Raw genomic sequence first — 12,232 nt, forward strand, 5'->3', positions numbered from 1 at the left:
TTTGTAGTTTTATAGTTTACATTTCAGTCTGTGATTGATTTCAACTTAATTTTTGTATGATACATGAAGTAAAATTCAAGTTCTTTTTCTTTTCTAGAATGACCAGTTAGTTATCCGACACTATTTGTGAAAAATTCTTTTTCCCATTGAATTTTCTTTACATCATTGTAAAAAGTTAGTTGACTACAAGTTGACTACATATATGTGGTTTTATTTTTAGACTCTATTCTGACTAATCCATGTGACTTTTCTTCCACCATTTCCCTGTCTTACTATCACTTTATAATAAAATTTGAAACCAAAGTGTGTTATCCAACTTAGTTTTCTCTTTCAAAATGGTTTTCTCTATTCTACTTTCTTTGCTTTTCCATGTAACTTTTAGAATCATTTTGTCAATTTCTACGAAGAAATTTCACAGGGATTTTGACTATAATTGCATTGAATCTATAGTTTCATTGGGATGACTAATTGAGATCACAGCAATATATAATACTTTAGTCAGTGAGCATCTATCTTTTCTGATTCTTTCATCGGTGTTTTATCATTTCAGCCTTCAGATCTTGCATAGTTGAATTAGATTGATTAATATTTTGTGTTCGCCAGAGCTTTTATATGATACTTTTTAAAATTTACATTTCCAAATTTTATTTCTAGAGTTGATTTTGTATATTGATGTTGTATGCTGTGACATTAGTAGATTCACCTGTGAGTTCCCCTAGCTTTTTTGATAAATTTTCTATGTATGTAATCATGTCATCTTAACAGATAATTTCTTGTCTTCTAATCTTTTATTTCTTTATCCATCACAATTATTTAACATAAAGGTTTATTTGTGGTGAATAAAAGTATATCACATTCTAATGTTAAATGAAAACTTCTTTGTATGTTTGCAGAGATCACTTAGACGATCCGCTGAATGATACCACTACTGTATTTCAACAGCTGGAGCAGTTGTGCACTGTCAGCAGATGTGAATATGAAAAGACGTGTACTCTTCTTGTACAGTTGTTCGACCAAAATGCACAGAATTACCAAAAACTTCTGCATTCACCTTCTCGGACAACTCTAGACATAGCAATTCAAGAAGGTCAGTAAATTTTATGTGACTATTATGTGAATAGTAAAATGAATATTAAGTAATATCATGAATGACTTTAGTAATCTTACTACAAATTATTTATATGTATTTTCCCCAATTTCTGGTCCCCTAGTAAGTTATTAATTTTATCAACCTGGAGAGTATTTTGGTAGCCTCATAGTTGATTTTTAATTCTCTTAAGATAAGAATTTTAGGAAATATTTCTCTGTGGCATTCATATCAAGAAATGCTGGTAGTGGTCCTTGAGCAGATAGTATAACTATCTTTCAGAATAATCATATTTCTTTCATTTCTCTAGTTGCTTGATTAAAATCAGGGCCTCACATATGCCACGCAAACACTATACCACTAAGTTAGATCTCAGCCCTTGTTATTTTTATTTTAACACAGTCTAAGTTGCCCAGGCTAGCATCAAACTTGTGATCATCCTCCTTTCAGGTAATTAGGATTACAGGTGTGTGGTACTATACCTGTCCATTTTTCAATTTTTAAATAGATGTTTTATAAGAATGAAATTTAATTTATCCAGCAGCTTAATATAGCTGCAGGGCCAGGGATTTAGCTCATTGGCAACATGCTTCCCTGGCAAGCACAAGGTCCTGAGTTCAATACCTGGCACTCCCCCCAAAAAAATAAATAAAGGAGGCCAGGGATGTAGCTCAGTGGCACCATGCCTGCCTGGCACTTGCAAGGTCCTGAGTTCAATCCTGGTACCACAAAACAAACAAAAACAATATAGTTCCAGACTTTTTTTTTTCATATTTATTTCTTTTATCATGTGCTGAAAAGGGAGTTTGGTAAGGGATAGAATTTAAATTTGCTTCCAATGACTTCCCATCCTCACACTTTGAAAATTATTAAGTATGAAATACATAGATATTTATATATATTGAGACATAGAATAGTAGTAAAAAAATCATCTTTCTTAAAGAGTAAGTCACTGCTAGTATCTTTGCATCATCCTTTGTTCATCTTTCTGAATCTTTTCTTTCTGCCAACAGAATACTTAATACCTCTTTTTTCAGTTTTACTGTACATCTATTCTGAAAATAATTTATGATTTTGCTTTCTTTTAATCTTTAAACAAATGTAATCAAACTGGGTACTTTTTCTTCTACAACTAGTTGTATTAGTATTTTTTAGTAATACATTTGTGAGAGTTTATATTGATGCATATTCCTTAATTTTCACTGCCTTGCACTGTTAGTTTGTTTAAATAAAGTACAATTCATTTATGACTCCCTTGTCACTGAGTATTTTTAATTTGCTCTATTTTTTGCTGATACTATGTAGTGTTGCTGTAAAGACTGTTGTGCATAAGCTTTAGTAGATAATTTCAAATTATTTTTAAAGTAATTTTCTCTCCTTTATATCTGCCAAGAGAGTTCACAAGTTTCCATCTATCAGGAATTGGCAATCTTGGTTTTGAAGTGTTTCAAAAGACTCTAAATGTTTTAGAACTCTGTTGCAACTCTTCATCTCTGTTTTGTACAGTTTATAAAAGCTATAGCTGGAGTGGAGCCATATATATTTGGCTGTGTTCTAGTAAAATTCTGTTTATAAAAATAAGAGGCTGTGCCACAGATTAGGTTGCTGCATTAACCTACATTCTCACCAAACAGCTCAGATTTTAGACCCGAAATTTTTGTGGGTTTTTTGTTGTTGTTGTTGTTTTGTTTATTTGTTTGTTTGTACCAGGGACCAAACTCAGGACTTTGTGTTTGCCAGCTAGGCATGGTGCCACTGAGCTAATTCAGTGGCACTAAATCTAGTGCCCTGGCCCTAGACTCAAACTTTTGACAGTCTGGTTGAGATAATATTCATGATGAGTATTTTAAATCCCCTGATTAAGTCAACATTGTTTAATACTTACTGACTGTTCATTGTGTCATTCTCAATGATATATATGCATCTCTTGTTCATTTATCCTTAACCATTGGATTACATGTCTTGCTATTACTAATTTTCAAGTAAAATGTATGTAAGAGAGAGACAAACATGTTTGGGTTTGTTTCTGCTTTTTGTTTTGTTGTGCGTGGTAGTGTTGGGATCAAAAACAGGGCCTCTGCCACTGAGCTATACCCTCATATCCTTTATAGTTTTGAAACAAACGCTTTTCTTTTTGAATTGTAAATAATGCCTCCAGATTTGTGACCATTTTTTGCATACCCGCTATCTTACATATTTCATATCAAGCTTGATTTAAATTAATTCACCTAAGTTTGAAAAAGATAATATATTTACCTTGTAAAAAATTATGTTCTGTTCTAGTGTGCTATTCTTTTCTACCATTCATCATCTTAGCAAGTAGCCATCCATACTAGTTTTGTCTTTCCAAAGTTTATGCACGTACAAACACTCATGAATGTATAAATTCTTATCTCTTTATTATTAATGTAGACTTTGGAATACTACATTTACTTTTCTCTGCTTTTTTTCATTTAATGATATGTTTTAGAGCTATTTGCAAATTTGTATATAGAAAACTATTTTTTTGTAGATACAAAATATTTTTACTGTATCAGTTTACTTAATTATTCCCTCCACTGTGATAGTAATGAGTTGTTTACAGTCTTATTAAATATATTGCTGTACAGATTAACCCTGTAACCCTTTACAGCATAAGTTTCCAGAAGTGGAATTGCTGTTGGATAGAGGTTCAGTATAATTGTAATTTTACAGATATTGCCAAATTGTGTTCTTTGAGGGCTAATTTATAATTATTATTTCCATATAGCTCTCATGGGGCTACATTACCAAGCTTTTGAATTTTTGGGAATCTTTTGCATGAAGATGATTTCTCAGTATAATTTAAGATTTGCATTTTTTTATTAGTTTAAATGTTTAAAATGTGTAAAAACTAATTGGTTTTTTCCTTTTTGGAAATGAACTTCCTTTGTTTATATTTCTAATGAATTGTTGATTTTTTTCCTTTTTGGTTTCTAAGAGCATTTTTCTGTGATTGAAGTTGCAAATATATTTTTTCTTATATTTTGGTGTATGCAAGTTGATGAATTTAGCAGGTATGCATAGCTGTGTAACTACACTACATTTAAGACAGAAAATAGTTCATTTTAAATAATTTTTTCATCCCTTTGATGCCCCTCTTCCAACTTCTGCCATAGGTAATTACTGGTCTGATTTCTGTCATTATAATTTTATCCTTTCAAATTTTGATATAATGGAAACAAAGGTAGTTTATGTTTGACCTTGCTTAACATAATACTTTTGAGACTCAAATGTTATGTGTATTAATATTTTGTTCATTTTTATTGCTGCGTAGAAGTTCATAATGTGGCTTTACTATAGTTCATAAGATTGTGAACCCTTGAATTATAATTCCAGTTTTTAAGCTATGATTAATAATAATGTTGATAACTTCGGTGAACAAGTCTTTGTATCTAAACTTTCATTTATCTTGGGTCAATAACCAAGATGGATGCTCAGTCATATGGCAAACATATATTTAATGTTATATATCGCTAAAATGTCTGTATAAATTTGCATTTCCATTAACTATAAGAGTTTCCCTTCCTTCACATGCTCATTGTTATTTGATATTATTTGCTTTCTTAAGTAGCTATTCTACTAGGTATCTAGTGATGTCTCCCTGTGAGTGTAATTTGCTTTTCCCTAATGATTAATGATGGTTGGACATCTTTCTTTTTTTTTTCCATTTGTGTTTCTTTGTTATTTTGTGATCACTGAGACACAATACCCGCTACTCACAACTCTAAGGAGGAAACATTTATTTTGGCTCACAGTTTGTAGAGGTTTCAGTCCTTAGTAGGCTGATTCCAAGGTAGGGTGGCATTGCACAGGGACATGGCAGAGGATAAAAAGCTCATGGCATGGTGGTGGGAAATAGAGATCAAAGAAGGAAGGAGGAAGCTATATCCTTCTAGGCTACATCCCCAGTGACCCCCCTCTTTTGACCAGGCTTTACTTCCCAACATCACGTTTAGCTATAAGCATTTCAGTGGACTGATACACTGATGATTGTCAGGGGCCCAGGATCCAATCACCTCTTAGAAACTCTACCTATGATCACATGAGGCTTTGGGGGAGACATCTCAATATATACCACAGCAGTGTGCTTATCAGAGAGGTGTTTGTGTGTTTTTGCTCATTTTTAGATTGGATAATTGGCTTTTTTGTTTCTGTTCTTATTATGGAGTCTTAAGATTGCCTTATGTTCTATAGAGAAGCTCCATTTTTTAATATGTTTGCAAATATTTTCTCTCAATCTGTGGTTTCCCTTCTTAATTGTCTTTTAAACATCAAATATTTTTAGTTTTATTTTGCTATTATGTTTAGGTCTGTGATCCATTTCAGGTTAATTTTTGTGAATGTTTTAAGTTAAGGGTCAATATTTTTTCCCCATGAACTTAAGTAAGTTGTTGTAGTTGCTGAAAAGACTTATCTTTTCCCCATTGAACTGTTGTTAACATCTTGCTGAAAATTAATTGCCCATAAAAGGCTGAGGTCTGTTACTGGAGTCTATTCTGTATGACTGCTTTATATGTCTGTTCTTATGATCATTCTACATTGTCTTGTTTATTTTGGTTTTATAATAAATAAACTTATAATGTATAATAAAATTCCTTTAATCTTGTCCCTTTTCAAAAACAGTTTTAGCACTTCTACCTCCTTTGTCTTTCTTAATTAATTAATTATTGATACCAGAGATCAAGCTCTGGACTTTGTATTTGCGAGGCAGGTGGTAGCTCCACTGAGCTAAATCCTTGGCTCTATATTAATTTTAGCATTAGTTTGCCATTTCTTTCTCTTTTTTTTTGTACTGGGAATTGAACTCTGGTCTTTACACTTGCAAGGCAGGCCACTGAACCACTGAGCTAAATCCCCGGCCCTAGTTTGTCATTTCTTAAAAAAAGCTCACTGGAACTTTAATTGGGATTGCCTCATTTATGCTTTTTCTCATACAACTTTACTAAATTTATTTTAATAGATTTTTAGAGATTCTTTAAGATTATATGATCACGTCATCTGCACATAAATACAGGTTCATGTCTTTTACAGTGTGCACACCTGTTATTTTCTTGTCTTATATTGAGTAAAAATGATAAAAGATATTCTCACCTTGTTCTCTGAACGTACAGAAAGCATTGAGCATTTATTGAGTATTATTTATTTATTTGTAGGTCTTTTGAATATGTTCATGATAAGTTTGAGGAAGTTTTCTTTTGATTCCTTAGGGTATTTTAATGAATAGCATTTTTTGTTTGGTTTGGTTTGGTTTGGGGTTAAATTTTTTTTTTTTTTTGCACTTACTGAAATGACCTTTTCCTCTTTTATTAATAAAGTAAATTATATTAATTGATCTTTCACTGCTAAGCAAGCTCTGCTTTCCAAAGTTAAATCCTACTTGGTTATAATACAGTGTTCTATTATGTATCAGTCATTTTTGCGGGGTTACTGGGGATTAAACTCATGACCTTGCACTTGCAAGGCATGTGGCATCCCGGCTTTATGTATCATTAATTTTAAAAATGGTACTTTTCATCAGTGTTTATGATTCTGTGATGATTTTGCCTGGTTTGGGTAACAAATAATGCTGGTCTTATAAAATTAGTCAGGATGTTCCTTCCTCTTCCCTATCTTCTGAGTTTATGTAACAGTGCTGTTCTTCCTTAAGAGTTTGAAATAATTTATCAGTGTTGCCAGTGGGCCTAGAAGGTTTATAATTACAAATTTTGTTTCTGTAATTGATATGACTATCCAAACTTTCTGTTTCTTATTGGGTCAAATAAAATCATTTATGTCTTTGAAGAAATTTGTCATAGCCAGGCGTGGTGGCACACACCTGTAATCCCAGCACTTGGAAGGCTGAGGCAGGAGGATCGCTGTGAGTTTGAGACCAGCCGTCTACATAGTGTCATAGCCAGGCGTGGTGGCACACACCTGTAATCCCAGCACTTGGAAGGCTGAGGCAGGAGGATCGCTGTGAGTTTGAGACCAGCCTGGTCTACATAGTGAGTTCCAGGTCAGTCTCGACTACATAGTGAGACCCTGTCTCAAAAAAACAAACAAACGAAAAAGAAATTTGTCCTATATATAAATTAATCAGAAGTTATTCTTAATATTCCATTATTGCTCTTTTATTATCTGTTGGATTTGAAGTTGGATTTTCTTTCATTCTTGATATTGGTGATTTTTCTTCCTTTTCTCTGATTAAAGTAGACGTTTATCAGTTTTGTTTATCTTTTTATAAGATTTTAGTTTCATTGTTTTTCTTTATTGTTCTTGTTTTTTTTTTCTGTTTCATTAAAGTTTATTCTGGATTTTCTTCCTTTGGATGTTATTTGATACTCCTTTTCCAATTTTGATTGGAAACTATATTTTTGATTCCTGTTTTTTTCTAATAACATTTAAAAATTAGAAGTTTTCCATTGTAGAATTTTTGTCATACAGATTTTGATGTTTTATTTTCATTACTATTTAAAATATATTCTAATTTATATTGTTACTTCTTTGTTAATTTTTTACTTACAGATACTTGAGGTTTTCTTAGTTATTGCCACTACCTTCTAATTTAATTCTACATTGCTGAAGTACCATTTGTTTTTCAGCTTTTCTAAGTTTATTGAGTCTTGTTTTATGACTTAGCATATGGTCTGTCCTGGTAAACATAGCATTTACACCTGAAAAAAAATTGTAGTTTACCATTGTTGATTATAGTTTACCATTGTCGCACATACATAGAATTAAGATCTTAATAATTATTCAGTGTTATGTATCTGTTCTGCATCGTTTTTATGTCTATTATTTGCAGATAGAGGTATTAAAATCTTCAAGTGAGATTATAGTACTATAATTGTTTCAGTTTTTGCTTCATGTAGACATTTGTAACTGTGTGTTTCTTATTAACTGATCTTTTTCTCTTGAAATCTATTAAATCACTGTAGCTGCTCCTTTACATTTACTGCTTAAATATATCATGCTCTATCAATTTATTTTGTTTGTCTGTATACTACAGTGTCTCTTGTAGTTAGTATACAGTTACAAAAAATCCATTTGACCACGCCTTTATTTTTAATTGGAGTGTTTAGTCCATTAATTTAACTGGGAAAAAAGGAGCTAGTAATTTAGTACTATTTAAATTATTTCCTTAGAATGAGGTTTTTCATATCAATAGTATGTTTAGGTCACAAATCATGTTAAGTCTGAATTGGGGATTTCTTTCCTCCTCTCCACCCATTACTGAATTCTAGTCAGGCATTTCTGCATTGCTTTCTCTGTCTAAGGCAGATCCACCCTCATCCCCAAGTTTACATTTTTTACCAAGGATATAACTCTTTGCATCAGTTTTATGTATGAGCTTCTTATTGGTCTTCTCACTTTGAGCATGTCCTGGGCTTTCTCCTTTAATCATCAGAGGAGGTCAAGCTTTGTAGTTTCTATTCCTGTTTTTAAAGTTCAGCCCTTAAATAATTTTTGGCCATTGAGGATGTATTTTACCTTTTTGCCATTTAGTGTAGTATTCTTTTGTGGAAATTTAAAAAAATCTCTGGATAAGTTCAGTAGCACATTAGGTTAAACAGATTGGTAAGTAGAGGATAAGCTAGATTTCAGTCTCTTCATTGTGTACTTTTTTGTAGATATGTGGTGGCCCTCAAGGCTTGTGTTTCATAATGTTGTTTTTGTTTTGCCTGATGACACAGTTATAATATTATGTAGTATCTATTCAGATTTATATGTTGTGTATAAACTTCAGTTATATGTTATATATCCAATATGTTATATTGCAATTTGGATCATGTTTAGGCAGCTAGATATAAAGTCATGTTTTTTGTTTTGCTTTGTTTTGTTCTTTAGTTTACCTTACAGACAAGTAGTATTTGTTCCCTTAAAAGTAAAGAGTTAGTAGCTGGGTATGAGGGCAAAGGCCTGTAATCCCAGCAATCTGGGAGATTGAGGCAGGAACATGGAAAGTTTGAAGCCAGCCTGGTCAAGGTAGCAACTGAGACTCTCTCAAAATATTGAATACAAAAGGGATAGGGATGCAGCTCAGTATGGACGGCCTGAGTTCCATCTCCAGTATGGTCGGGTGGCGGAAGGAATAAAAAATAACTTTCACTTTTGCATAGTCAACTAGGTGCTCTGAAAGCCCTGTCAACTGCAAAACAATCAGATCCCAAATATATTTTTAAAACATTATTGAACTTACAGTAAGTACATGACATTCTTAGGTTTTTTTTCCTCTTCTGTTCATCTGCTTTCCACTTTTCTTTGCCTCCTCTTCTCTTTCTCCTCTGACCTTCTCTCCTAGTGAAAAATAGAACTTTAGTCAGGCAGCAAACACAAGCAAAACGCAAGGCTACTCTCAAAGGTAAATTATCAGTTTCAGTGATATATTGATGACAGGTCTTTAGGCTAGTAGCAAGATAGATGTACTAAATCTGAGCTTCTTTTCTAAGAATCTTGAAAAGAGGATAAAGCAGTCACAAATTGATAGATCCCTAGCTTAAATCTTCAAAGACTGGTAAATTGTCAAATCTCTCATGAGATTAAGAAGAAAAGAGAATTTGCAAATAATATTAGAAACAAAAGTTGATTCTGGATGCAGCAAATATAAAATTATTCATAGTATTTTCTGAGGGCAGTAAATTAGGAAACTTGTAGGGAATACTTATAGCATTGACAAATGACATTATAGTATTTGCAATAAATTCATAGCATCATTGTTCATAATGACAAAAAATAGAGGCAGCTTAAACCCATCAATCTGAAGGTAGATACCCAGACCATAATAGTTATGCAGTGGAGTACTAGACAGCAGTAAAAATAGACAAGGGTGAATGCCAGAGATAAGATGTTTACTGAAGAAAATAAACTCTCAGGAAGCTATATACAGTAAGTAACTTTCAGTAAAGATTCCAAGCAAGACTAGAAATGTATTATCTAGCAGTACATATATAAGTGATAAAATGTTCAAAGAATAGTAAGCACAAGATAGAACCATGGTTATATCTAAGGCAGGAGTAGGGAGAAAGCTCAGGGAAAAGTTCAGAGGTAGATATGACAGGATTGGTAATACACTGGTTCTTAAAATGGATAAATATTAATTATACCTCATATACATTACATATATGCTTTCCTATCTATCAGATATTACATGAAATGTAAAAAGATTCAGTTGTAAAAGATCTGTTTTCTTTCAAGGGGATAAAAATATAGATCTTCAAAATTATATATGAGTTTAACTGAAATAATTCAGTAGTATTAAATAGGTCTATATTCCGTGAATTAAATCAAACCTGATTCTTGATTAATGTAAATTGAAATTTTCATGTGTACTCTTACTTTTTTTATAGAATAACATTCCAAGGTATATAATGCCTACTACTTAAAAAGTTGTGGGATATATTTGTTTTCTTTTAGTCAAAAGGTCAGTGGGAAAAAATCTCTGCCTTATAAAGGTAGTGTGCTGCAAAGTAATTGTTGTAGATTACAAAAAATGCCTGATATGGCTCTAGTTTGTACATTGTGTGTGGCAGTATTCAGTTTCTTTGTGCAGCACTAAACACTTCAGTTAGTGTTGAACAAAGAAAATTATATGCTCTTGTTATGTGTGCTTTAATTTAGATGCTTAATGGCTTTTAATGTTACAAAATAAGTTTATTATTATATTATGATCTCATTTGTGTTATATTGTCTTGCTGTTTCATATTTGTGGTGAAATGGTCATGGTTTACAAAAACAATATTCCCTAAGAAATAGGTCATTAGCAGTAGTTAACGATTACTTGTGATCTATGATAATGACTGATTTCTTTGGGATTATTGCAGTTATAAACCATAATTACAGATTATTACAGCAATAATTATTCTGTTAAGGAAAGAATGCTCTCTGCTTGAACAGCTGCTAAAACAAGTGCCTTTAACATTTCAGAATAGAAAAAAAGGAAAATTATAATGAAAATTTAGTCTTATAAGATTTTTTAAAATTTATGGATGTAAAACTCATGTATCAGAAATTTTTTATTTCTATTCCCTTTCCAGTGGATTATTTTTATATTCCTGCCAGAAGTATATAAAAATTCTCCTTGACTCACATTCACCTGTAGGATTTAGTTTTGCCATCCTACAGGGCTTTAAAATCACATTTCATGTGGTTTTACAATTCATTTCTCTTATTAGAAATGAAGTTCTGCATTTTTTCAAATACATGTACTATTTTTGTTTGTTTTTCTGCTTGTTTCTGCTTTGTGTTTTTCTGCTTATTTGTAAGTTGATAATTTTCCTAAGGAATTGCTTATTATTTGCAGGAATTCTTTACATATTCTTCTAGATCAGTGGTAGTGAACTTTTTAGAACTTTCAGCGATAATAGCCTGCTGCCACATGCATACCACAAGTTTTTATACCACTGTTCTAGATGGTGAGCCTTGAACACTGACTGTAAAATTGTTGAGGTTTGAGGAATGATTTGCTATTCAGCAGAACAGCAAAATTCTATTTGGTAACTTAATAATAATGCTTTTATATTTCATTGTTCTGTCTTTCTTTCTTTTGGGTTTTGCTCTGTAGTCCGGGCTGGCCTTGACCTCAACTGTGTAGCCCAGCCTGGCCTTGATCTTGTGATGATCTTCCTGCCTAAGTTTCCTGAGAGCTGGGATTACAGGTGTGTGCCATCACACCCGGTTCTTATTGTTTATATTAAACACTGATTTTGATTCACTGAGTTTAACTTTCTAAGGGTTAGGAATACTGTGCCCACATTCACTTGCTTTTTCAATAGAAATCATTACTTTCTAAAGCAAGGAAAGAGTAAAAGTATGCATTCTGTTTCTCAAAGCATTATTTTAGAAAAAAATGCTTTCAGTTTATCATGTGGTACTTTTCAATGGCTTATTTGATATTAAAGGTTTAATTGAAGGTTGCAGTAAAATGAATAAAATGTTAAATTTTGAGAAATCCATGTTTTACATGTAATATTACGGTTTAGTACTAGAAAGTGATATTCATTACACAGCACTGCAAAAACTAATGATTTTTTTACTGTAGCTTATCTCTCTCACTAGATTCAAGCCCTTGCACATGAAATCTCTCTGCCCTTTTCTCCCCTTCCCCATACATGTACATATTGAGTTATATCTACCATGCAACATGAC

The 12,232-nt window shown here is 32.3% G+C and overlaps 1 protein-coding gene across 1 annotated transcript in view; it reads left to right on the forward strand.

Annotated features, from left to right (window-relative positions):
• The window catches only part of Ranbp17 (RAN binding protein 17), a gene marked incomplete at its 5' end in the record, with an annotated part of 334,601 nt that overhangs the window by 41,359 nt on the left and 281,010 nt on the right, over positions 1–12,232 (forward strand). Inside the window, one exon of the mRNA XM_033761473.1 lies at positions 894–1,087. Coding sequence (XP_033617364.1) covers positions 894–1,087 — 194 coding nt within the window. The remainder of the gene's footprint in view (positions 1–893; positions 1,088–12,232) is intronic.

Source organism: Fukomys damarensis, unplaced genomic scaffold, assembly GCF_012274545.1.
Source record: "Fukomys damarensis isolate Sample0158 unplaced genomic scaffold, DMR_v1.0_HiC HiC_scaffold_9, whole genome shotgun sequence".
In the NCBI taxonomy this organism is placed as follows: Eukaryota; Metazoa; Chordata; class Mammalia; order Rodentia; family Bathyergidae; genus Fukomys; species Fukomys damarensis.